The sequence below is a fragment of the Pteronotus mesoamericanus genome, unplaced genomic scaffold (assembly GCF_021234165.1).
Source record: "Pteronotus mesoamericanus isolate MK-2021 breed Mesoamerican mustached bat unplaced genomic scaffold, CSHL_Meso_final contig_182, whole genome shotgun sequence".
Taxonomy (NCBI): Eukaryota; Metazoa; Chordata; class Mammalia; order Chiroptera; family Mormoopidae; genus Pteronotus; species Pteronotus mesoamericanus.
Window position 1 is genome coordinate 4,825,860 of NW_026555078.1, and position 27,558 is coordinate 4,853,417.

The 27,558-nt window shown below is 54.9% G+C and overlaps 1 protein-coding gene across 1 annotated transcript in view; it reads right to left on the reverse strand.

The window, feature by feature from the left end:
• The window catches only part of RIN3 (Ras and Rab interactor 3), a 108,885-nt gene that overhangs the window by 68,165 nt on the left and 13,162 nt on the right, over positions 1-27,558 (reverse strand). Inside the window, exon 2 of the mRNA XM_054567115.1 lies at positions 8,772-8,973. Coding sequence (XP_054423090.1) covers positions 8,772-8,973 — 202 coding nt within the window. The remainder of the gene's footprint in view (positions 1-8,771; positions 8,974-27,558) is intronic.

The following is a 27,558-nucleotide window of genomic DNA, read 5'->3' on the forward strand; positions in this document are numbered from 1 at the left end:
CTGAGATGTGTAGGGGCCCAGGGTCCACACTTTGAGAGGCTCAGGAGTGAGGCTGAATGTCAGCTTGTCCCTGCCTACTCACACAGCATGTACCCTCCGGGGAGGCTGATGGAAATGGTCACAGGTATTAGTCAATTCACAAGATTTCCCCCCACAGAAATAAAAATAGCTGACAATTAACATGGTGCTTTTCTCTGTGACAGGAACTGCTATAAATACTTTGCATCTATTCTCTGGCTCCTTCCCCTCTGTAACCTCTGATATGAGCTTGGTTGTTGCGCCCACTTTACAGATGGAGAAGTGGAGGCACCCTCTGATCCTGGGGCACCGACTGAGTAAACACTCCTGTGGGCTTGGCCCGCAGGACGGCTGTAAGGGGCTGGGATTTGGCCCCAGAGGCTGGCGTCCCTGCTCAGCCCTCCCCGCTCCCTGGCCTCTCAGCACCACAGGCCCCTCACTGGGGCAGGAGGGGGCCCTGTCCTCTCGGCCGTGAGGTGCATCCCTGCTGCGGTAATCAAGCATTACCCACACCCAAACCAGGGCCAGGTATTTATGGACCCTGCACTTCTGCTTCCTCTGCGGTCCCGCTTACTGAAGGGGCTGCGCTTGCCACAGACGTCATGGGGAGGGGTCCCTGCTTCATTCACAAACTCCGTGGTTTTAAAGTGTTCCGTTTAGTCTCCCTGGGCCCTACCGAAACTCAGCCCTCCTTCCAGGTGATAGACAGACACCTTCTGGAATCTCTCTAGCCTCCAGGGGCACAAATTTCCCTGGGAGGGGCGACAAGGAGTCCCTCAGCCAAGGAAGGCTCATTCCTTCCTTTCCTGAGAAAGGACTTGGTCACCCTGCCCCCTCCCCTCCACCTGCATCCCCCCTGGGGTGTCTAAGCTTCTCCCACTCAGGCCCCAAGCACCTGGGCTAGAGTGCAGAAGACCTGGAGTCCCGCCAAAGTTGCGGAGGGAAGGCTGGGTGGGGGCCGCTGGGACATTTTCGAGGACGTGGCCCAGGCGTGAGAGGCTCTGGAGGACCACGGGCGCGGCCCTTCCTCCCTTTGTCCACTGAGGCACACTGTCCACCCCTCCCTGGGGATGCTCCAAGTTCTCTGCCATTGTTCTCATCGCTGTTGCTATCATCACATCTCTTCGTTGTTAACACAATGTTGTTATAATTGTTAGTGAAACATATAATAATAATAATAATAAAAAATCTTTATTGTGGGTAGTAACAGCTAACACATATTGCCTCCCTGGTCTGCCCCAAGCGCTGACACCAGTTCCTGAGATTCCATGATCTTATTTCATTCTCCTAATAGAGCTATAAGGCAGCTGGCTGCTATCATTACCCCATTTCATAGAGGGGGAAAGGGAGAGGGGTAAGCGCTGCCCAAGGTCAGTAAGTGCTGCCACTGGGAGCTGAGCTCAGGCCCTTCGACTCTAGATCCCCAGCTCGCCACCTCCCTCTACCCAGCCCACAGGGTGGTCTCTTGGCTTAAGGTTTTGATGCTTTAGGCCCTGCTCTCCCGTGACAGGGCATGTGCCCTTGGGAGCAGTGACACAATGAATCCATTAGTCACTGAATGGAGGGGAAATGAGTTTACCAGCCCTTCTCCTGGGAGGCAGGCGGGAGTGTGAGAACTTGGAGTGGACAGAGGAGGAGGGGCGGGGAGCGTCCGGGGGCAGGAATGAGCGGCAGGCGGGGTGCCGCCCGCCAAGGTGCCCTCCCTGGAAGGCAGCCCCGCACAGGGGACCCGGCAGGGGTCGGCTCACCTCCAGACGCTTCCCCCCGCAGTTCTGACACAACACCTGGGCTCCCCCCGCACAGCCGGGCCCTGCTCCGAGCTGCGGCATCGCCGAACTGAGGCGGCCTCCTGAACCTGAACGGACCCCTGCAGCGTGTCACCTTTCATAAAAGAAAGAGGTCACTTTGCCTTGTCCTCAGAGGTCCCAGAGGCCAGCTGCCCCTGTGCACCAGCAGCAGGGGAGGGAATGGGAGAGAGGGGTGTGTGTGTGTGTGAGAATGAGCGACTGGCTGAGTTAAATGTATCTGGCCTTCATCGCGCTTCACTGTCAAAGCTTCAAAAATCCCTGGAATTTCCTGAGAAATAGGCACGGTTTTCGTTCTTCACAAAATAGCCCCTTGTGACCATACCTGAGCTAAGCTAACAGGTGTCTCCTGGTGGGCCCTTAGTTTACAAGGGGGTTGGAACTTGCAGCTCCACCCCGACCTCCGAGGGAGGGGAGGCTCTGGGAGCGAGTCCGAGCACCTACGCACCTTCACGTGGGCGACACTTCAATCCCTCACACGAAGAAAACGCAATGCAACTTCTGGACTGCAAAGCTCGGCGGGGCGGCGGAGCCCCTGGCTGGCGGTGGCCCTCTGATGTGCACGAGGGCGGGTGAGGGGCTTGGGTCCCCCCCGAGGGGGGAGGGGAGCGTGCACGCCCCGCCCCACTCCAGGCCTCACCCCTGCCGGCCTCTTGCACTCGGCGGCGGCTCTTCCGTTATATCCTCCATAATAAAGTGCTCCTCCTCAGTACAGTGTTCTCGGTGAGTTCTCGCAATCACTCTCCTGGATTATCAAGCCTGAAGAGGGGTCATGTGTGCAGCCAGGTCAGACAGAAGTGTGGGCGGCCGGGGGGCCTGCTGGTGCCTGGCATCTGCCTACGGGCAGTCTTGTGGGGGACCCTGTCCTTTAACCTGTGGGGTCTGCGCTCCCTCTGCGTAGCATCAGTGTCAGAACTGAACTGAATTGTAGGACACCCGGTCAGTGTCGGTTAATTGTTGGCAGAAGCGTGAATGAGTGTGTGAGTGAACGTGTGTGGCTGAGTGGGGAGCTGAGTGAACTCTGGGCTGCCCCCAGAGCTCTGGGGGACCCTTGACCCCGAGCCAGGGCAGGAGCTGAGGATGGCACCGTCCTGCACGGAAACCAGCCTGCGGACTTCTGTATTTGCAGGGGCAGCGCACCCTTTACACAAGCGGGGCGTGCGGTGGGGGAGGGGCGCGTGCCCAGGCCACGGGCTGGGAAGCACATACGCAAGGAAGGCGGGGGTTTTCAAACTGTGGGCCATGACCCATTAGTGTAAATGCCACCACCATTGTTTTCAAAATACAATACAAGAGTATAAAATAGGAGATAATAAGGATGTTTACAGTAGGGGAGGACTTCCTGTGTATGTACGTCTGTGTGTATGTGTGTGAGAGAGAGAACGGAGGTGGGGAGAGAGAGAGAGGCCAGGCCCACAGAACAGCCTACATTTCTTACTCTACCGACAGTCACCTTCTTCCTGACTACTGGGACAGCCTACTGGGCCCCTCTAGTGTGACCGCAATGACAAAGCCTGGCTGCCAGCCTCCCTGGGACCTCCCTCGAAGCTGCCCTGCCGTCTGACTGGCTCTTCCTCCTCGGCCGGCCTGTAACGTTATGGATCTCTCTCCTTTGCTGAGGCACTCACCCGGCCCTTTGCTGTCGTGCTCCCCAGAGAGAAAGAAAGAAGACAGGAGCCCTCCAACAGCAGCTCCCAGCTGGGGGCCTCACAACCTGTCACAGTCTGCATTCCTTCTCAGGCCTTATGGGAAGCCACCATGGGCTGGGTCTGCTGTTCCTTGAGGCCAAAAGCATTCCCGGCTGACCCAGTGTCTCAAAGTATCACTGAAAGGACTGCACAGGCGCCCGCTGTATAGTAGGCACCCAGAATATGGTGCCCCCCTTCCCCATGCCCCCAACCTGCCTTAGAACCCGGAGGACAAAGTGCACAGAGCTCCCTCCTGTGCAGAGGCAGCGTTCCTATCCTTTGCCGTTCATGGGTGGCTCCAGGGAGCAGAACTGCCCCATGTGGGGCAGCGGGTGCCCTGGACGAGGAAAGACATCCTCATTAGCAGCTGCAGACTTCCCGCCTCCACCCTGAGTAGAGAGGAGCTCAAGGTGAGCAGTGTGGGGCCACGAGGTGGCAAGTCCAGCAAGTCCGGCACCGGGCAGCCCAGGGTTATCGCGAAGGGAGCGGTTCATTCACACTGAGGCCCGCAGCGGGCCCTTCCCTCCGCGCCTGCTCGCGAGAGCCGTCCGCTGACCCGGGTCACCCATAAACCTTGCTGTGCCCTGAGTCAGCCCCTCCCCTTCTATGGGGACAAGCACTTTCTGGTGCCTGGTGGGCCGTGGTCTGAGTCAGGCCGCTCCTCTGTCCCCTGTTCCCTGTGCCAGCTCTCCCGAAGCATTGACGAGGAACTCCCCCAAAGCAGAAGAACCCTCTCCCCACGCTGTACAACCTGAGGGTGGCGCGCTCACTCTGTGGGGCCAACCCCCGCCCCCAAAACAACAGCGGGGCAGCGGTCACAGCTCTTGGTGGCCCTCCTCCTCCTGACCCTGGTGTGCGGTGTCCTTTGCACCTCACTTCCCCTCCCTGAGCTGGTTTTTCCAGTCTCAGGAGGGAGAGGGGCTGAAGGTCCCAGGACTCCTTCCTTCTGGGAGATTCTGTCCCAGCATCCGTGGCTGAGGGTCTTTTCCAGATCCCAAGAGGTCTGCACAAAGGTTAGTGTCACGGGTGAATATACTGCAAGGCAGGAGGCTGAGACGGCCGGTCATGGGAGCACCCCGTCTACCTTCCGCCAGTGCGGGTTTTGGAAAAAAGAACTGATCTCAGTAACAGCTGGCAGAGAAGAGGCTCTGGGAGAGAAGCATGCAGCCACTGTGTTCCCATCCCCCTCCCCAGACAGATATACAAAAACCCACCACTAAATATACTATAACGGTTTTGTTTTTACTATCCATTTTTGGCCTGGACAATCCAGAGCTGCCTGCTTTTCCACTTCTGTTATTTTAGGACTCTTTTCCAGCTGTTTGGGGAAAATTTCCAATCACGCCCATTAGGGTAGGAACCGAAGTGGCTGGTTCTTCCCAGAGGCCACAAGTGCAGGGGCTGCCATGCCTGGAGGGGTCAGCAGAACCTCCCCCTGTGGCTGGAGCCCACTCTGGCCACACGTGGCCCACCTTCCCGTTCCTCCTAACGAAGCTGTCCCTTGGCATGGAGTGGAGTTCCTCAATCCTGGCTGCACAGAGGAATCACCGAAGCAGCTCTGAACGCTCACAAATGCCCGAGCCCCGCTCCAAACCAAAGAAATCAGCTTTGCTGGGGCTGAGGCAGAGACAGGTTGCTGCTGTTGTTGTTTTTTTCCAAGATTTTGAAGGCAGTCACTTAGTAGCCAGCTCTAAGACTCCAGAGTAGGCTCCTTGCCACCAGAGTTGAGTTTCCTCACTTAGGAGCTAGTGAGCCCGCCTCGTGCTCTGCAGGGAGCTGGTGCTTGGCACGGGCAGACCTCCGAAGGCTGCTACCGGAAAACCCGCCCTAGCTCCAGCACCCTAAAGGGGCCACAGAGGTGCTTCCAGGAGGCTGTCACCAAACGAAGAGGGACAGGATGGGTCTCCCCTGGGCTCACCCCAGGGCGGCGCCTTGAACCGCCCACAGTGGGGGGTCCACCTCATCCCGACTCAGCTTCCTGCAACTCCTGAGATAACCCCTCCACTGCAAAAAGCACCTTTGTAAGAAGTTTCTTTTATTAAACACCACCTCTGGCACTCCAGTGACAAAGAAAACACACAGCCTCCTGATCTTGGTTTTGAATATTATTCTCCAATAAAAGGAGCGAGGGCTCCTTGGAGAGATGGCTGGTTCTAGGACTGGGGCAGGAAAATACAGGAGACGCCTGGAGCATCTTGTAGTGACAGAAAGTAAGAAAAGGCTCCAAAAAAATTAATAAGCAGGCCAAGCCCACACACAATGGGGGTGTGTCAAAGAGACGTAGGAGCCAACTCAAAGACTCACAGCAGCCAAAGTTGGAACTATTTGAGCAATAAAATAAAGTAATGTTGGATTATAACACAAAGCATAGAATAAATATCCATGAGTCCATGGTGGTAAGAAGTAAATGATTGACTCAATAAATAAATGGGGAGAAGAAACAAATCTCTTCTGCAGAGGAGTTCCAAATAATCTATGCAGATAATCAAAGAGGTGGCACAAGACTTCCCAAGTGCGCGCTGCGCGCAGTAATGCCCTTCGGAGGAAGACAGCACGGGAGCGGGAGGAGGGGGAACTCCCCAGGGCAGACTGTAACACTGACAAGCAGGACCATGGCCATGTGGCCAAGGTCGACATCCACAGCTCACGGCGCTCTCATGTGTTGTACCTCTGACACGATGGGGTGGGAATCACCCCAGTCTAACCCCTGACAGCTCCCCAGGGAAGGACATTCTACAAAATTTCTGGCTAGTATAGTCCTCCGACTATCAAGATGGTCAAAAACAAAGAAGGCCTAAGGAACTGCCGCAGTCACGTGACATGCTGACAAGGGGACATGATGATGAACTGTAAGGTGGTGCTCTGGATAGGATCCCGGGACAGAAAAAGGGCGTCAGGCAAAAACTAAGGAAATCTGGATAAACTAGGGCTTTTGCTGATACTAATGTATCGGCATCGGCTCATAAATTGTGACAAACGTGCCATATTAAATGTCAGATGATTGCAGTAGAAGCAGCTGGGAACCCTCTGTACTATCTTTGCAATTTTTCTCTAAATCTAAAACTTCTAAAGTAAAATAAACAAACAACAACAAAAAAGTGCCGCTTGGGTGTAGAATGAATAAAGGTGGCTTTTTGATTGCCTCGTTTCTGGATACACACAAAAATCAAAATTGGGCCGGTATGTTCCCACCTTATCAGAGAAGCAGGCTGCAGGGGGGGTAGATGGGGAGTAGTGAAGGGGGTGGATGTGGTCAAGGTCACACAGATCTGGGGGATCAGGGGCTGGATCTCCAGTCTCCTGGCCACTGGCCCCTGACTCGATGAAGCACTGTCTCTCTCGGGAGCCAGGAGCGGTGGGTCAGGTGATCTTGGGAGACCCCACGAGCTCTCACAGCCTGAAGGCCACCCACAGGGCCTGTATCTTTAAAAACACTGAAGCCATTGCACCAGTGGAATTTCAGACAGCTCTGGGGGGGTGGCATTCTGCAGCAAAGGGTCTGCCCAGTGTCCCTGAAGGTCACACCATGCAGGCTCTGCTCTCACCAGCTCTGGACCTCAAGCAAGTGAGTTAAAGTATCTGTGCCTTCATTTCCTTATCTGGAAGTGGGAACACCAAGCACTACCGGAGAGATATCGGTGTGAGGGTTAATAAGATCAAGCAAAGGGCAACTTTGGGTAAAAGTTGGCCAACCTTTTAACCGGAGCATGCGCTCGGGGCTTGGCTTCTGCCTGAAAATACAGAAGCTCACAGGGAAGAGCGGGGCGTAAGGGCAGAGAAGGTAACAGAAGGAGCACCTGCTCCAACTCTGGGGCAAAGGGAGGGTGGGACTTGGCTGGAGGCCCCGTAAGTTTCAGGCACAACTGCCAACTCGATGAATTCTATCGAGTCCAAGGTGAGAAGGAGTCCACTGACCAACTCAGGCCCATGAGTTCATGAGCTCGGACGCTTCCCGGACACAGTGCAGCACCCCAGGCCACACGGAAGGTGGGGACAGCAAAGCGCCCCAGGCTGAAGGGCACGAGTCCGCATGTGCGCGCGATACAGCCCAGGAACGCCCGCGTTGCCGGGGCTCAGTGTCCAGCGTGGGCCTCCTCCCTGTGTTTCCCGGGGAGGTCGCTGCACTTTGTGCCTCAGTCACCTCATCTGTAAATGGGCAGAGTAGTAATTCCTACCCCAGACGGTGGCTCTGAGGATAAACTGCGCTGATTCTCGGGTGGAACTTAGACAAGCGCCTGGGACACAGTGAGGGCTTGGTGGACACCCGCTGCCGTACGCAGGGGTGGGTCTGTCCCTGGGAAAGCGCTGGAGGGGCACACCATGCTCTTCTGGCTAAAAGGACTCCTGGGGACAGGCGGGTGGGGGCTGCGGGGGTCAGGCAGGGAGGAACGGGTAGCGACTGCCTAATGGCCATGGGTTTTCTCTTGTGGTGATGAAATGTTTCGAACTAGATAGAGGCGGTCGTTGCACAACATTGTGAAGTACTAAGTGGTGCATTTTAAAATGGCTGATTTTATGTTAAGTGACTTTCACCTCGTTAAAAAAACAAAAACAAAAACAAAAACAAAAGACTTGTGGGAAGTGGGTTAGTTGGAAAAAAATTGGTGGCAGAGACTTTGTAAGATAATTCTTTTTACTTTATCAATTCTGTCCAGCTTGACTGGTTTCTTTTTTTTCATAGTGGACACATAGGTGTATCACTTTTATAATTAAACATTAACTGTCCATTTTTCTTTACCAATGGAAGCAGCATGTAAGAGCGAATGCGTGGGGACGGGGAGCGCTTGGTGAGCTCGGCTCCCCTTTCCTGTGCACCTGTCCACCCGCCCCCGCCCCCCCACCCCGCGCTTCCACCTGCGAGGGAAGGACTATCCTTGACGGCCCCATTGCAAAGTGGGAAAAGTGAGACTCAGAAAATGTAAGCCGCCTGCCCAACTCACAGAGCCTCCCACAGCCCTTTGGGCCCACCAGACAGCCCCTTATTTTCTTATGTAAATAGCGAGGTGTGAAATGATTTCTCGGGTCCCTCTCTTTCTGATGCTCTCTACTCCCTGGACACCTGGCTGAGTTCTCGAAGTGCCAGTCCTGCCTCAGGCGCCCCAATGCCCAGGGGGCCCGCATCCACGGACATCCCCTGCTCGCCCACCTGCTCCCCAAAGCAGAAACCAGCCCTCCTACCAGTCCCCTGCTCCTGAATTCCAGCAGCTCCTGGCAGCTGCACCTGCCCTGCTGGCCATGAGATGGAGAGACCCCAACTCACCCCGGCTGCCTCCTGCTGCAGGATCCTGGCCGCCTCCGCCCGGCCCAGGCCCAGCTGCAGCCACACCGGGCACGTTTTGATGAGCTTCTCCAGGACGCTGATGCCCCGAGGGGTGCTGCAGTTCTTCTGGGTGACTGGCAGGCAAGGCCCCACGCCATCTTCCTCCTTCTCTTCCTCTCCTTTGTCAACATCTGGAATAGGACTGAGAACAGAATAAAAAGATCAGCCCATCCTGAAGCTCTGCAGAAAGAAGTTTAGAGCCAGCGGGGGTTCGATTCAACCGTGCTGGCTAATGCAACATCTAGGAAGCCAGTGGCCTTCTGGGGAGTTAAAAAATAAACGAACTCTTCACCTTTCGGTGCTTATAATGAAATGGGCTAAACATATACAGAAATAACTGGCTGTTGCAAAAAACTGGAATAAGAGAAGCACACTGTGACAGAAATAGCTACTCCTGGCCCAACGTGGGTTCAGGGACGGATGGGGGACATTGGAGCAGAGCTCTGAGTAGGATATTTAAAAACCTTTTTAATGACCATGTAATTTATACACCGTGAAACACACAAAGTCTCCAATATACAACGAGACAAATTCTTACATACGTCTATACTTGCTGTTTGCCGCCCAGATCGAGAGAGGACTGTGCTGTCCGATACCGTAGCTACACGCGGGACCCGAGGTCTTAAAAGTGGGTGGTCAGGGAGAGGGACTGGGGGCCGGGGTGAACACCTGAAGGGGCTGAGGAGGACAGACTGGCAGATACGAAACAGACCCAGGGATGTAAGCACAGCACAGGGAATACAGCCAATAACATTGTAATAACTGTGCGGTGCCAGGTGGGTACTGGGAACGTCGGGGGAGACCACTTAGGAAAGCGTATGATTGTCCAGCCGCGGCGCCGTCCGGCTGAAGTGAACACAAAATAATACTGAATCAAACAGTAACTGAAAAAAAATACAAAAAAAGAAAAGTGGGTGGCCTGAATAGAGACGTGCGTACAGGATTCTGAACACCTGGTATGAAAAAGACTGTAAATATACGGCTCACTAACAATAGTTTACATTGACGGCGTTTTGAAATAATACTAGTATAGAGATACTGGGTTAAATTATTAAAATTAATTCCACCTTTTTCTTTTTACTTTTTAAATGGGGCGACTAGAAAATTTAAAGCTACACATGAGGCTTGCACACTGTTTCTATTAGGTGGGCTCATACAGACATTTCCAGGAGTCTCCCTTGTGCCCACTCCCCTCCCAGTCAGCACTCCCTGACCCCCCACCCCCGCACAGGTCAGGATGGGGGAAGGAGGAGAGTCACAGGCCTAAGAAACAGGAAAACCAAAGCAGAGGTCCAGCTGAAGAGACCCTGCCCAGAACGCTCACCGCACCCCCTACACACCCCAATTCCCGAAAAGGAGGGGCGACATCTCCGGGCCTCAAATCCTGAGTCGGGGGGCGGGGGGCTGTGGGGCCTCTCTGCATCCTACCTGAGGGGCGAAGCCTTATCAGACAGAAGGGGGTGGTTACGAAGCCTGGGGCCAGGGCGGGCACCCCTCGTTTGCCCTGTGTCTCTGTGATGTTGCCCAGGGTTGGCACTTGCTGTAGGGAGAGGTGGAGGGCGGCGGTGGGGGGGAGGGATGAGCCGGGAGGAGCCCTGTTAAAGGTACAGAAAAGTGGAACCACTTCCTGGGAGGAGGGGAGGGATGTGAGAGGAGGCATTTCCTACAGAGGAGGGCAGGCTCCAGGGCGCTGCTGGGAGGCAGGGCGTGCTGCGTTAGATCGGCCAGCCAGCGGGGCTGGGCTGTGTTGAGCAGGCGGGCTTTGCAGAGGCCCGAGTAGCGAGGTGTGTGACGGATTCATCCACGTTGGTGCTATAACTCCTCCTCGGAGGTCTCGGCCCCCAGACCCTCCAGGACGCCCTCTCTCTCACAGCTGCTGTGTGTGCACAAGGGGGTTTATGGATTCCCTCTGGGTACACAGAGAACCGGTGCTGGGTTTCAGGACAGCAGCAGGCTCCCAGGCGGTTGCAGGGACCAGGAAGCTGGGTTGGGGGTGGGGGCAGGAGGGCAGCCCCACGCATGTCCCTGGGCTGTGGAACTGGGGCCTGGTGGGTCTCCTTTGGAGCTCAAGGCAGAGCTGAAGTGGAGGCGATTGTTTCCCAAGCCCTGAAGGGAGGCTGCAGCATCTCTCTGGGAAGGAAGTTAAAACGCGGGCGGAGGCCAGAATTACCCAGAAAATAAGCACTTTGGGGTCCATTAGGTTGCTTCATACTCTCCTACTCCTTGAAAACCAAAAATATCTTCTGGCATCAAAAGACGTTAAGATCCTTGGCCCAGAGTCTCCCCTGGGGGCCAGTCAGGACCCCAACGGCAGCTGCGGGAGAGATCCAGGCTCCCATTTCCGTTCTGCTGCCGACCAGGCTTAGACCTCGGCAAGTCTGGTCCCTCCCAGGGTCTCAGTTTCTTCATCTGTGCAGTGGGCACCAAGCGGCCGGGAAGAGTCCTCCATTTGCTGAGTGGCCCTAGGTGGGACCTGGCTTTGGGCACAAGGGTCCCCCGTTTTCTCCGTAGCCCAAAGCCATGATCAAACAAACAGGCCCTGGGAGAAGGGAGGGGTGTGCACCCCACCTTCGCTCACACTCCGAGTGTTTTCTGAGGGCCTGCAAGTGCCAGATGCCGTCCTAGGCACTGCACTGGAGCAGAGGACAAAAGGATTTGTCTCTTCCCAGGGAGGGGTTGGTGATGAATGAGGACAACGAGTGACCTAGAGTAAGTCAGACGATGACGAGAGCTGGAGAGGGGAGGAGGTTCCAGACCCAGGGACCAGCAAAGGCCTTCAGATCTGGGGAAAAGTGCAAGAAGCCTGGGAGGTGGCAGGAGCTCAGAGGGTGGGGGTGGGAGGGGGTGAGGTCAGCGTGGGGCAGGCCAGGGGTCCTTGGAAGGATTCTGGGAGAGGCGGCTCCAACCCCACGGGTAAGGACGCCTTCCCTGGGCTTCTGCCGAACCCCTGCCTACCGCCACCCATAGGCTTCTCTGGCAAGAAATGGGCCCATTAAGTGCTGGTGGGGGCTGGGCGGCTTTGGGGCCCATGGAGAGTCTTCGAGGATCCACAGAGATGAACCGCCCACCCTGCCCCCCAGCTCCCTAGCAGGGGAGACACTGCCGCTTTCGGGGTGACCGAGAAACTGTGCCCCAGGCTTTAGCATCACCGGCACTGTGCTATCCGGCTCTCTTGTGTGATCATCCGTCCTTCCTGCTCCAAAGCCTTCAGTGGCTCCCACTGCGTAAAGAATCCAGTCCAGCCTCCTGATATTGGGGAATTCCTCTTCTGAACACCCCCCACCCCCGCCCACAGAACCTGCACTTCCCCACCGGGTGCTCCTGCCCCGGCCTCTCTGTCCCCTCTACCTGTGCTTCCTTCAGGCTCTCTATGACCTGCTCCCAACACTCTCCAGCGGGTGGGTAAGGGTTTACTGGATTGGACCCAGAGAGCAAGAACCGCACAAGAGATGGTGGACGCATTAAATGCATCACAATTTAAACTCGTGGCCATCAGAACACCTCATTCAGAAAACGAATACTCAGACCACGGGCCGGGAGAAAACATTTGCAAAGCATCCGTTTAATAGAGAACAAGCAAATTAATTTTTAAAATGGGCAAAAGAGTTGAAGATTCCTCAAAGAAGACATGCAAATAGCTCAAAAGCAGGTGAGAGAGCGCTCAGATCATTAGTCATTAAAGAAATGCAAATTAAAACCACAATGAGATACCGTGTCCCAACCACCAGCATGGCTAAAATTAAAAACCCTGCCAACACCATGGGGTGCAGGATGGAAGTAATCAGAACCCTCGTACAGTACTGGTGCAAATGTAAACTGGTACAGCCACTTTGGGGACAGGCAGCCTTTTATGAACCTAAATATACTACTACCCTATGGCCCGGCCATTCCACGCCTAGGTATGTACCCAAGAAAAAAATGAAAGTGTATGTCCGCAAAAAGACCTGTACATGAATGCTCTTAGCTGTTTTACTCATAACAGCTGAAGCTGTCCGGGGGTCCATGGACAAACAGATGCGGGTGCATGATAGGATGGAACAGTAGCAATAAATAGGAACTACGGATACACACAACCACATGCATGACCCTCAAAAATATTATGCTGAGTGCAAGACGCCGGGTGCAGAAAGATACCTAATGTGTGAATATGTGTATGAAGTTCACACAGTGCACTACTAGTATGTGTATTTTCATTTTACTGTATGTAAATTTTACACTGAAACAATAAAAAAACCCCATAAATAACCATAGTTAGTGATATGCATGCTGACATATCCAGGGGGTGTCCGAAACCTTTGAAATGCAAAAAATACGGAGGGTTCACGGATGGATAGAGGGAAAAATAGATGTGTAATAAAGCAAATATACAAAAACTTTAAAGGTAAGTAGTGTGCATATGCATGTTTACTACAAATTTTTTTCAACTTTTCTATATGTTTAAATTTTTTTAATAGTAAACTATTGAGGATCAAGTTCACCCCCATCCTCGAAGGCCCAATCAGAAGCCTGCCTGCTGTTAACAGAAGCCCTAGGTTTGAATCTAGGATCTCTGGTCAGTTACTTTACCTCTCTGGGCTTCAGTTTAAGCATTTGCCAAAAAAATAATAGTAGTCCTTACCTAATAGAGCAATCGTGCAAATTCAATATGTCTGTCGAGTACTTCCTCCAGCACACAAAAACAGTAAATGTTAACTACTGTTTTCCTAGTCGAAATTCTTCTCTTCCTCTTCTCACGACAATCCTCCCACTTTGGAGCCTTGGTTTTGGGACCAAGCACTTTTGAGAGTGACCCAGGTCCACATCTGTGTGCTGCACTCAGCTTACACCCAAGATAACATCTGGCCCCCGAGATAAACCACAAGTTCAAGTGCCTGGGAACCACATGGCCTGACACGATAACAGACGTCAATTTTGTTTGGCACAGAAACACACCACCGGGAGGATCCCTTTCGCGCCGGGAGCCCTGCTAGCGAGGGTGAAAAGACAAGCATGAGCTGGGCTTGTCCCAGGAAGCTCGCAGGGATGAACGCCGCGGGGCCCACCTTGGCTGCTCTAGCTAAACCACTCGAGAGGCCAAAGGCTCTTAAGATACTGCTTTCCAGGACCTGTCCAGCTCACCCAGGGTTCTCCTTTCTGCCTGGGTGGGCCAGTGCGGGAGCCTGGGAAGGCTCGTGCAGGGGCCCCCAGTGGTGGCCTCGCCGCTAGGAGGGTCTGAGGGTTGGCGACGATCTCTAACGTTGAGGAGTTACAGAAGGAGCCCTGGGGGTAGGGGAAGGTTGGGGTCTGGCTCTGGATCGCGAGAACAATTTAGCCCTAAAGGGACAAAATGACATGGGCACCTGCTCTGACCCGGCCGAAGAAGGGTAGCGGGGCCAGGCAGCTGACCCCTCATCCCCGCATCCCTGTTGACTTTGGGCCTTGGGTGACTGGAGCTCTCTGGGTGCCGCTCACTGGTGACTGCAAAGTGCGCATCAGGCTCAAGCAGGATGGTGAAGCTGGGGACACCCGGAGCTGGCACCGTGCCTGGCTTTATTTTAATGCCGTGATTACTGTTATAAAACAGCCTGGCCTCATCAGTTCTAACTGCCAGGGACCTTGGCTGAGCCCACATGGCACTGGATATGTCACCTGTGGGCAGAACCAGGGTCCCCGACACCCACGCCTTCCCTTCTCGGCAGCGAAACTCCCACTCAGGGCCCTGCAGAGGCAGCCCAGGACCTTGGGCAATGAATGGCACTGTGGGTGCAAAATAACGGGCCTCAAAAACTTTAGAGCAACTCCTCCAGAAAGAGAAATCATTCCACAACCGGTTTTCCTTCTGCTCGGGGGCCTGGAGCCCAGAGCTCTAATCAACAGTCCTGACAGCCTTGGACACTGAGGCTGTCCTGCCGAGCGGCCCTGAGCCCAGACACGCAGGGCGTCCCGGGCCCGGGGCTGTGGGGACCAGGCCGGGACTCAGCACCTGTCTGGTCTATGTGGGAGATTTTCTCACCAGCTGCCCAAGGGAAGGCGTAAGCTGGCATGGCGTGTCCACGGCTCCCTGGCCTGGTCCCGGGCACAGGTCTATTCCATACAGGGGAGAAGAGGAGGCAGGGCCTGCTCCAGGTGGAGAGGCGCCCAGGGCGGCTGCCCGGGTGCAGAGTCAGGGCCGCGGGGGCGGAGCCCCACTCTTCGCTGCCTATCTGGACAGAAGACAGGCAGCTCCCCAGCTCCTGAGGACACCGGCATGGGGCCGCCTCTGCCTGGCCCAGGGAAGCAGCTCAGGAAGTTCCAGGGATGCCTCACTGTGCAGGGAACGGGGCCTCTTGTGCAGAGTTGGCCGGCACTGTGGGGGAGTGTGGGGCGGGAGGGGAGGGCTGGGAAAAGGCCATCTCAGCCCCACTCGCCGTCCAACCTCGGGCAGGCCAGCCTCTCAGCTGCCCCAAGACCAAGAGGTCTCCCGGATGGTGAGGCCTGGGCCCCGTGCCCGTGGGGCGCTTGGGCTGGTAGGGCCCGGTGTGGCTCCAGCAGTCCACGTGCTAGGAAGGCCCCATCGCTCTGCAGAAGGTGTATTAGTAACAGACGAAGCTCTTCCCTCCAGTTTGAAGTGGCAGCTCTTTCTCAAGCTGGGATAGGACTGTCCAGAGGCCTGCAGAGCAGTGTCCCTGACTCAGACTCCCTGGGGAGCGGGGACAGCTGCTCCTTGCTGCCCCCACGCCTTATCCTTTCCCCTCTCCTCCATGCTGACTGCTCCTCTGTGGAATGAGTCCCTCTGCACAGGGAGGAAGGGACCAAAAAAGACAGAGGCAGGAGGGTGGGGGTTCTGGGATGTCACAGGAAGAGGCGTTGACCTTGGAGCAGATGTCCTCTCACTACACACTCACAGACTCGGTGCTTATTTCACACAATCTGCGCAGCCCGGCGATAAAGAACTCGGACTCACACAGCCTCGGGACCAACCCCTGCCACATCCTGGCCACTGTGACCCTGGGCAAGGTATTTAACCTCTATGGGCCTCAGTGTCTCTCATCTGTACAATGGAGCTGGTGATCCCTGCCACACGTCATGCGCATCAAGCAGCGTCTGGCACATGAGAGTGCTTCAAACAGGTCGTTGTTCTAGCGGGGGTAACCCCTAGAAACACCTGTTTTGCCCAGAAACACCCGTTGCTATGGCAACAACATGAGAAATGGCCCAAGATAGGCGAGAACCCATCACTGAGCTCCCTAAAAGCCACGGGAGCGCCAAGGGGGGAAAACACCCCCGAGAATGAAAACAGCTGCATCCACTCTGAAGACAATCTGTCACAATCTAACGATGGGGATGCCGTAGCCCAGGCCCCAGCAGCTCCCCCCCACCCCCAGGACGCACGGGGACATCGGGTGACAGCGATGACGGTCACTGCTGGATGGACGGAGAAACAGCCAATATCCATTGGTAAGAGAATGGACCAGTAAGCGGGTGCTCCTCCCCCCGGACTAGCACACAGAGGCTCGAAGCGGGGGGGCTGATGCTGCACAACTACATCTGTTTATAGCACTCATGTGGGTTTCCTGATCTTGATCCTTGTGGTGAGGTCAGTAAGAGAATGTCCGTGAGTGTGGGAAAGCCCCACTGAAATACATGGGGGTAAAGGGGCACCACGTCTGCTTACTTTCACAAGGTTCAGGGAAAAAGGGAAGAGAGAAAGAAAAAGAAAAAACAGGCCGATGCGACAAAGTGTTAATAATGGGCGAGTCTGGGTGAAAAGTGGACATACAGGGATTCATTGGTCTAGTTCTGTAACTTTTCTGGGAGTCTGAAATTGTCAAAAGAAAAGGTTTGAAAATCACACAACAAACCAGCCCTGGCCAGGCAGCTCAGCTGGTTAGAGTGTTGTGCCAGTACGCCAAGGTTGTGCGTTCGATCCCCAGTCAGGGAACCTATAAGAAGTAGCCAATGAATGCATGAATAAATGGAACCACAAATTGATGTTTCTCTCTCCCTTCTGCTCTCTCACTCTCTCTCTCTTGAATAAAAATGTAAAAAAATAAAACAAAAAAAACCGAATGTTAAGTGCAATAAGCAAATTACAGAAGGAACAAAAACATTTATATAAGGTGTAAAAACATACACAACAGTTCTGCGTCCAGATGATGGTTACCTCTGAGGGGGCAGGAAGGAAATGGGATCGGGAAGGGGTATGAAGGAGGCTTCAGGTACTTCTGTAAAGTTTTTGAAAGGTCTGAGGCAATGTGGCAGAAGACACGACCTAACAAAGTTGAATTACGGGTACTCAGGGTGTTGTTATGTTTTTTCCTAGGTTTCTCTATGCTAGAAATGTTTAATTAAGAAACAAAATGAAACACCCACACCCCCCCGCCCCCCTGTCCCCCCTCCGGTCCCAGCACACATCACAAGCCAAAGAGACACCAAGCAAGAGGTCTCCAGGCCCGAGCTTATTCATTTCTCGGGAATGACTCCAGCTATTTTTTCTTGGTGTATTAAACTCACTTCTGGAGCCTGAAGGCCAGCGTTGGAAGGCAATCAAAGAGTCCACTCATAGAATCAGGCTCCAGGGGACTTTTCGAGAAATCCTCTGCTAGCTGCCACATAGGGGAGTAGAGCAGAAGCCAAAGTCACTGGGGCCTTTTTTGTGCCTTGTGGCAGCCACAGGACTTGGGCCAGGAACAGCAGCTGATGCCAGAGGGAACGATGCCCCGAGTTCCTGACTGTGGCCGAAGATGCCGTCAGGGATGCGCATCAGCAGCTGCGGGCACCTGGGGCGGGGGGTACTCCGGAGGCCCGGGGGGTGGGGTGGGGGGTGAACAACGGCCAGCCACTCCACCCCTCTGTGCCTCAGTGTCCTGCTCTGTAAACAGGGAGGCCATGCCACCTCTCTCAAAGGTTGTGTGAGGATCAAACGGGGCAACGTAAGGAGAGAGCCCAGCCGTAGCTGACGCTTAACAGGCGCTAACAACTAGATGAGATGGAGGCTCGCGGACAGTCCACGGAAGCAGCCCAGGCTCCAGACCCCAGGGAAGCAGCTCGGGATGGCGAGGGCGGAAGATCTGGGAACGTTTGGAGGGCGTGCACACCTGAAGGCCAGTTAGGACGTTTGAGTTGGATCAGAGGTGCGCCAGTAAAGCACTTGTCCAGCACCCAAAACATACAGTCCTGACGGGTAGTGACTGCCAATTTCCGCGGCGCCAATACTCCCGCCCTTCCCGACAGGAGGTTATCGATGGTTAAAGAGCCAGCTCGCAAATCCCTGAACATGCAGCACAGCAGGTCTTTGTGAGCCTGCCCACTGCAGTGCACCACAGGGACTTTAAGGCTGCCTTCTACCTCGAACGTTCCCCTAACACCGTCCTCTCTGCCACTCCAATACGTAGTTGTTGGGTTCTGGGGGATCCCACGGTGGAAATGCAGGGAGATCAGAATTTATGGGGTGAGTAGCGACATGACAAATGCTGTATTCACCAGGAGAATGGGTGTGATGTAAGGGAAAGGGCACTGGGCTCAGACTTGGGAGACCGCAGTCTGGGTCTGTTGTTCACTAGGGGACCTTGGGCAACTCCCTTGCCCTCTCTCAGTTCAGCAGCCTATTCACTTCTACTCAGAAGTGTGGGCAAGAGCCGGGAGGGCAAGTTGGTTCGGTTTCCACGTGAACCCCGCTGACTGGCCCCGCTGACTGGCAGCAGCTGCCTGGTTGTCGTGCTGAAGGCTGGTCCGCCACGGGCTCTGCATCAGAGTGGCAGCAGCTGGGCTGCGCATCTCCTGAGCGTGGGTCAGGTCGAGGACTAAGGTTCCTCCAGCGCAATGAACTCCATGATTTTGTGACTCGATGGACCCTTGGTGAGATGCCACCTGAAGGCTTCTCTTCTAAGCCAGGCTGGCTCTGCCCCAGTGGACAGCCCAAGAGAAGGTGGGCAGCCAGGCCAGCTCCTCAGTGGCTTCCTCTCTGCCAGGTGCTTTTCTCCGGGACGTGTGGAAGCTGAGCCACAGCTGTTGCCTGCCTCTACCTCTGGCCCGGCCTTGGGTGGACTCGACACCAGAAGCCTGGCTTGCAGGCTGACCATGGCGGTCAGGTCGGGATGGAGGAGAAGCGGCCCGTTTCAGCATCAGACGCTCTCACACGTACAATGTGCAAACACACGGCAAATGCCCCAGCCCAGGCCCACAGGCTAAATACCTACATGAGGCCCTGGAGGATCCCCAGAGATGCTTGGGGCTCCAAGGCCAGTGTTTGGAAACTCCTGTTGTGACAAAGGTCCCTGGGTTTCTCCTCACACAGAAACCAAAGGTGTTTCTATGATGAGGTGAGGCACGGAGGGCGGCTTAAGGCCTCTGTCCCTTGGTGTGTCAGCCTCAGCGACCCTGGGACTGAGCCCCGTGGGCCTCTGCCGGCAGCCTCTGGAGGGGAAGTCAGCTTCAGCAGGTCTTCCGGACCCCGGAAGTGCTGAGAGCAGGTCAGGCCGTCTCAGTTGGCACGTCACAGACCACATCAAGGGGGCTAGCAGGTCAAAAGCCTTCAAAGTTTCCACACCTGTGCGTGCGAGCAGCTGGCCTCCGCGGATCGCTGTGTGTTACACACGGCCCAGCTCCCAGCCCTGCCTCGGCCGACTGCCGGGCGCCCCGCTGGCCCCTGGGGCTCCTGCCTGCCCAGACCGGGCTGCCGGGTTCCTGGTGGAGCCGCGAGGGTGCCAGCTACAGCGCTGTGGGCCCTCCCGGTGGCCACGCCTGCTGTGCCACGTCTGCCCCCAGGCTCCCATTGCTGCCCGGCCTCCCTCTGCCTGGCCTCCAGCCCTGGCTGCTCTGTGCTCTTGAGAGCCCTACACACCCACAGCCCCCTGGGGACCTGGGCTGGGTCCCTCCCCCCTCCCCCGGTAGCCTCCTCTGGCTCACAGGTCCCAGCCCCTTTCCCTTCCCAGCCAGCCCCTCAGACCCAGCCTGCCCGACTCAGCCCGCCCGTGCTGCCGACCCTCTGCCCAACACCAGTCCCAAGATAGGGCTGTCCCCGCCCCTCAGGCCCCAGCTCTTAGATGATGATACAAATCCGTCCCCGACGCTGTGTGCAATCAGGCCTTGAGTGACAGCGAGGGTTGTGTTCACGGGTCAGTGGAAGCGTGGGCTCAGGAACCAGACAGCCCGGGTTAGAGTCCCAGCTTGGTTGCCTTGACAAGGGGCAAACCCTCTTTGCCTCAATTTCCTTACATTTAAAACGGGATACATAAGTATGACTACCTTACAACGCTGCTGTAAACACTTCAGGACAGTGCCCAGCAGAGAGCTAACATTCGATGATGTTTTCACCCCTCCGTTCACCCCAAAGGTACTTCCTGGACATACACCATGGGCCGGACACCGCTCTAGACTTATCGTACTAATCGTTACAATAATATAGCTATGCAGAGTGAAAGGGTAGCTAACGTTTCCCTCCCTTCCCCCCACCAAAAAACAAACAAACAAAAAACCTTAGAAACTTCACTGAACACAGAGATACTGGAGAAGACGAGATTTGGGGCACCAGTATCTGGCTGGGACGGAAGCTGGAGGCAGCGGGGACACAAGAACCCAGGTCAGCACGGGCAATGGGCAGGCCCCGTGCTCAGAGGTGACGCCTGTACGCAGAGGCACGCCGAGGCCACCTCCGCTGGGAGACAGGGAGAGACACCGAGTGCCGCTCTGGGAGCAGGGGACAGACGGGCTGACTAGCAAGGCTGGGGGCAGGCGCTGCGCACCCTTTAGTAGCTTCTGAATTTGACCGACATGACTATACTGCCCATCCAAAAAAAACAATTAAAAACTGTTTGGAACTGCAAAAGGAAGGTTCTCGTTAAGGGGATTTCAGATGTGGAACTGAGCTGGCTTCTGTACAAGCAGACCTAGGACACTGTGCTTTCTTGTTTTGGCTAATATTGCACATTGTAGGTCATTTCCCTCCTAGACTTTATCTCCAAGAGATATTTTTAAAAAGCGAATAAAGTTAATGGACAAGGATGTTCACTACAATGCAACTTACAGCCGTTCCAAACTGGAAACAATCGAATGGCGAACAACAGAGCTGGTCACACAGGCCAGTCTCCTCCCTGAACTCGAGGTTGCAGGGCCGGCCGTACCTACTGCTCCGTGCCCAGGCTCTGCACAGAACAGGGGTTCAATGACGTTTCGTAAGTGATTGATGGTTCAGGAAATAATAAAATTGGAAATGTTTGGAAATAGGAAAGATTTATAAAATTAGAAACATTGAACCGTTTTTGGCCTACAAAGAAAGCAAGTTTAGATATTTAATCTGTCACAAACACTGGGATAGCAGATCTGTGAAGACAGAGCTGCACATGTCAAAGTGACACACGGTCAAAGAGACTCTTCACTGGAACCTCGTCTGAAAGGGAGAATAGATTGGAAACAATCTAAATGTACATCATAAAGGGACCAGGTAAATAAATGCATACTGTGCAACCGTTTAAAAAAAGAATGAGGAAGGTCTCTGGGGACTGATATGGAAAGGTTTCTAGGGTGCACGGTTAAATGACAAAAGTAGGGAACAGTAGGTGAATATTGTGCTCCCTTGTTGGAAAACAAAGAGTGACTATTAGCATCTGCACAGAGAAACCCTGAGAGAAGACACAAGAAACTAGTAACTAGTAGGGCAGGCGTGGGAACAAGGACACGGCGCACGACAGTGGGGAGCAGGACTGTATGTCTTTTTTAAAATTATATTTTTATTGTGAATCCTGTAAATGTATGATCTACTCAAAAATAAGTTAACAATGTTTCCAAAGACTTCTGAGCGCCCGGCATTCCTCTAACTGCTTTACATATATTAACATCAAGTCAATCCTTTAAAACAACCTGTAACTCTGGCTACCATTCCCATTTTACAGAGGGGGAAACTGAGACACAGAGAAGCGAAGCACCTCACTAAAGCTGGGAAAGTAGTAACTGGCAGGGCTGGGATTTGAACACTGGCCACCTGCGAGTCTGCAGTCCAATGTTCTTAACCACTCACTCGCCCACATCCTTCCAGATGCCTGCTTATGATATAAGAGTAAACATTAGAAACACACAACATGAGACTAAAGAGATGGAAGGCTAGATCTTGTCCATGGAGTGGGAGGACTTAATACTGTTGAGGTGCAGACTCTACACAAACTGACCTATAGAATCAGTGCCATCCCAACTTGAACCCAAGAGTACCCTGTGTAAAGGCACATAGGGACGCAAAGGGCCAAGAATATCCAAGACACACGTGAAGAAGCTGGTGGGTCTGCTCTGCTGGATATCAAGTCTTATTCTAAGGCCACAGTGATCAAGACGATGTGGTCTTGGTGCTGGGACAGAGTCGTAGGGCGGTGGACAAAACTGGTCCAGAGAGAAACCCTACAGAACACAGTCACTTGACTTACACATGACCACAGTAGAACATTGAGGAATGGACAGACTTTGCAACAAAATGTGCTGAGACAACGGGTGTCCACATGGGGAAAAAAAAAAAGAAACTTGACTCCTTAACAGCTTATATGAAAATCAGTTCTGAGAAGACTCTGTCCTGACCTAAATGTAGGAAACGAAACAAAAAATCTTCTAGAAGAAAATAAAGACCATCTTCATAATCTGATGGAACCGTCTCCTTAAAGAGCGCGCGCACACACACCCACCCCTCCTTAAAAGAAGACTGATAAATTTGACTGCATTAAAATGAAGACATCTGTTCATTAAGACACCATGGAGGAGGGGCTGAAAGTCCAGCCCTGAGCGGGAGAAGGTATTTGTAACACACACAACCCCCAAAGGGCTCAGGACCAACTGATGCACAACTTCTGCACAACTTCTGCACACTGATAAGGAGAAGATAAAACAAAGAGAGAGAAACGGGCAAGGGGCTTGAACTGGCACTTCGCACAGAGGATCTCCAAATGGCCACAAGGGGACGAGAAGGGGCCCTGAGGCAGTGGGGCGCAGGGCTCTCAAAGGAAATCCACGTGAGCCGGTGAGCGGGCCGGCGTCACGAGGAAGACTGGCCCCACCAAGGACGGGGGTCTGGGGGTGGGGCGGAGGTACCAGGCTCCCTGCTCTGCCGTGGTGGGTGTTAATCCTGAGATTATGGTCCTTTCCTCTCCTTCTTCACACTTTTCTGTACATTCCAAATTTTTACAGAGTGTGTACTATCTAATGAAACCCAGAAAGTAACAGGTGAACATTTCAGGGGAACATTTCAGGGGAAACAAGAAAAATGGAAGAATGGATGCCCAGGAGTGAGTCTTCCCGAAGAGCAGCTGGCTCGTCTGGGTCTCTCTCTCACACACAACCACGAAGAAAGTGCTGGAACTTGACAAGATCGTGGTAGTTCCACCTGGCTGCACCTCAGCCACCCGGGACAAGCCAGGGCGATGGACCTCTATCCCGAGGGTACAAACCTGTTTCAACGCTCCCCTTAGCTGTGGCCTATTAATATGCTCTGAGCCTCAGTTTCCTCATCTGGGAAAAAATGGGAAGTATCAATGCCCGGAGGGTCAAGTAGCTGTGTGGACCAGATGGCAGTGTGTATAAGGAGAGGTGGAAACCCAGACATATGTATATACATAAAACAAAGGAACCCAGTGGATTCCAACACTTAGTTTTCAACTGGTAGGGTTTCCCCAGTTTCTGATGTAGCCGGTACTGTGCAAAAGAACTGTGTGCGATAATGGAATGTTCTCTGTCCGCACGGTCCCATGTGGTCACCATGAGCTGCTTGTGGCTATGGAGCACTTGAAATATGGCTCGTGCGACTGTGATTTCATTTTAATTAATTTAATTTATGAAACAGCTACACACAGCCAGTGGCTAATGTACTGGACAACGTAGGTCTAGACTTTTCTATTGTTTAAATCTTTTCAGTGTGTGAATTCCTGTACTATGTGTGGGGTTTGTTTTTAGTTAGGAAGAAAGAAAAAGCTAATAAAGACAGCCAGGTGCGCTCCGAGTGTTACGGCATTAGCCACCACCCTATTCAGAAAGCTCTCCCGCAGACGGGGTTCTGCCCGGCCCTGGGTCCTCTCAGGGGCTGCCCACGCGGCTGGCTGCGGCCACGGCCCTCCTCAGGCCCGCCTTTTGCACACAATCCTGCCCCCTGCCCCTGGCTTGTCCCTTCAGGGCTGCCAGGGCCCTTGCCCTCTTCCTTCTGCTGCCTTCTCCTCCCCAGGGATGGGCCGGGCTCACAAAACAGGAGGCTGTGACGTCTCTGGGGAGACGCGTCCTTGGCCCCTGCCGGCCTCCCGCCCTCCAGGAGCACCCACCACACGTGGCAGCCCACATGTCCCATGGTGACCCCGGCCTCTGGTCCTGCCTGCCGCTTACTCAGAGGTTCCCCATCATCTGGGGGAAAAGGGAAGAAGATCATGGCTCGCTCAGCTCGCCTGACCCTGGGCTGAGGGCGGGGTGGCAAGCAGGGGAGCAGCAGGCCCACGGTGGGTGTGAGTCACCCCAGGGGGGACACGAGGTGCCTCTGTGCCCGCGCTCCGGCCCCTCCTGAGGGATCTCTGCTCCGCGTCCATATCCTCGCCCAGGGCGGCTGGGGGCCTGACCAAATCCCACTCTGATCCTGGCCTCCCAGCATCTGTGAACGAGGCTGGGAAGCGCACAGGCCGCAGTGGGCGGCCGTCGGGGCAGCGCGGACTGCTGCCTGTGGAGCCTGCCGGCAGTGGCTCAGCGCGCGGTGGCTCAGTGCACGGTGGCTGCAGACGTTCCGCGCCCTGGACAGCTCTGAGTGGAGCAGGAAGTGCTCTGCCCTGCCCCGGGAGCCGGGGCCCCATTCTAGCCTCTGCCGCAGGCGTGCTGGGCATCCTCCGGGAAATAAGCGAGAGGACACTCGCACCCCACTACTTCAGAGGCTTGCTGGAAGGCGACACGTGACCTCAGCGTGTGGGGGAGGTGCTCTGACAAAGTGAGCCCCCGTTTCTAAACCGGAGGAGGGGCCTGGCCCAGGCTGGCCCAGGCCCAGGGGCCCAGCACAACGGTCCCTGACAGCGGCCCTCCCATGGCGCAGGCTACAGACCCCAGGCCCCCTCTTGCACCTTGCAGGAAACTACTGCAGCCTCACATTCCTTCCACCCCTGCTGACACTGAGTCACCCTGCCACCCACCTAACAGTTGTGGTGACCACATTTCCTCTACTGGGGGATGAGCTGTCACGTGCTCAGCCCAGTCTTGATGCCGCTCACTGCGGCCGCTGCTGGGCCCACGCCCACCTCGAGGAACAAAGTGGGCGCCCACCCCCGCCTGGAGTCCCCCCGAATCCCCACCCTTAGGCGGCATCCCTCTCCCCTGCACCGTCACACTTTCCAGGGTGCGCAGCCCCTTGGGCCCTAGCACCAGGGAAGCCACTGGTGGCAACTTGTCAGGAGCAGGAGGCTGGAGGAATCGAGGACACTGGCTCATGAGCTTTGGGAGCCACCGGGGTGGGGGAGACTGAGGCGCTGGAAGGAGCCGTGCTGAGGCATGGCAGGTGCAGCGCATCCTACCCAGGGATCCCAGGGACAGGCATCACAGGATAGGGTTTGGGGAGGCTGGTGGGTGGGCTGGGCCACCTTTCCGCACTTCTCTGGTTATTCACCTGGTGCATCGATCCAGCTGACTCAGCGAGGGTCACCCTCTGGGTGGGGCTCGGAGGCCAGGGGAGGTCCCAGCAGCATCCCCCCGAGGATGCAGGCTCACCGGGACACAGGGAAGCAGCAGGACTCTGAAACCTTGGGATGCAACACAGGGCTGCAGGCCATTCTGGGGCTTGGGAGAGAGGCGCCAGAATGGACGGACCTGGGTTCGGGTCCTGGCTCTGCCGCTGATTGTGGGGAGCTTCGATCGAGTCACTTACTGGGCCTCAGTTTCCTCGCCTATAAATTGGGTCCTGTAACCCCAGCCTCGCAGGCTGTGACAATGGACCGACAAAGCTCTTAGCAAAGGGGCCTGAAGTAAACCCTCAAGACAAAACTGTGGTCATTATAAATGTCCAATCTATGAATGCCAAGAATTCCCACTTTTTTGTTTGCCTCGATTGATTCTTCTATTAGACAAAGATTCTTGTCTTAGAATCACAGGATATGAAATGTTGGCATGGACCACTCCTCTTCTTGGGCACTGTCCTTTCTTAGCCTGGAATTTCACTGGAGGGGAGAGGGGACCAGGCAAGGGAGCAGAGAACGGTGCACATGCCAAGGACATGTGCATTTTAAAGGACCACACATAAGACAGGCACTCTGTAACCCAGAGGAATGAGCGGCGGATGGCGGACGTGCAGACGGCGCAGGGGAGCGGTCTGGCAATGACCGATCTACACAACGCAGACACAGCCGCTCTCCCTCGCCGGGGGTAGTGATGTTCTACAAAGTCACCGCGACCGCTGAATCCGCGCCTTCGGAACCATCGCACCAAGGGGAACAGCAGAGGCAGGCTCCTGAGAACCTCTGGTCACAAGATCTGTGTCAACTGGTCGACATGTAACCTTGCTTTATGTGTGTGTCTGTTTACGGACACTTTATTTAACACATGTCATTGCTTCCTCAATATTGAACCCACGATCCACAGCGATACAGCGCACGCCCGAGTGACGCTTACCTAACACACGCTTTCTCGGGAAGCCCATCCCAACCGTCCTGCGTTTTGAAACACTGGCAGCACTTCAGCACTAAGTGTAGGGGGCACTTGAAATGGTGGCGCCGTCAACAAAAGGCCTAAAAGCGTGAAAAACAGAGCACTTGTTTGAAGTATGAGGACTGTAGTGAGAAGGGAGCACGCTGCCTTGTGAGGCCGCAGGTGGGGATGTGCTATGTCTGCAAATGCCTCCCAAAGCACGGGGGTAACAAATCAATTTCAGCAAGCAGGCAAGTTTACAAATATCGAATCTGTGTGCAGCGAGGGTTAACTGTAAATGTCCCTTCATTAGCCTGGCCCCAATCGTGCCCAACCTGGACGTGAACCCCAGTCTCCGCGCAGGACTCTCCATTGGACACCGGGAGGGGCTGCGGCATTTGAACTTGGACCCACCACACCTCTGGCCATGGTCCAGGCCAGGCGCCAGCCGGGGGGCGGGGGGGCTGCCCAGCTGCCACCTTGACCAGTTCCTGTCTGAGGCAGAACCTATATTTGGTCAGGAGAACGGAGGACGATATTTGTGGCAGATCAGAGGAGCCTCTGCCAGCCCTGAAACCTGGGGGTGTCCTGAGAGCCACTCCCCCGGGTCTGCCCTCATTGAGTCATGAGCGGGTCACACGCTTTTGTCTTTATGAAGAGCCTACTGGGTGGGGGCTGCTGCGTCACATGCTGTTCGCACGGAGCCCAGCGCACGGTGGGGTTCCGTACCTCTGCTCTGTGTGAGGGGAGGGGGCAATGCACAGGGCAAGGAGCAAGCTCGGTCTCAGGGCAACGCAGGGCCGACCTGGGAAGGGAGGGGCGCATTGAGGATGCCGTCCACAGCCCCCAGGGCTGCGACAGGCACCGCAGGCCGGCTCACTGCCAAAGGGGCGAGGCGCATGGGCCACAGGGGGCCCATGCCCACTGTGCCACGACCACTGGCCTTAAACACCTAGACCACATCAGACTCCATTCAAGCCCCTTACGTGGACTGACTCATGGAATCCACCAGCAGCTCTATGAAGTAGGAACTAGTAACATCTCCGTTTTACAGAGGAGGAAACTGGGGCACAGAGTGGAACGTGACCCCTGACAGCCTGACCCTGGGCCCAAAGCCCTGTTCCCCCTCTCAAGGTCCACGTGTCCAGATGGCCAG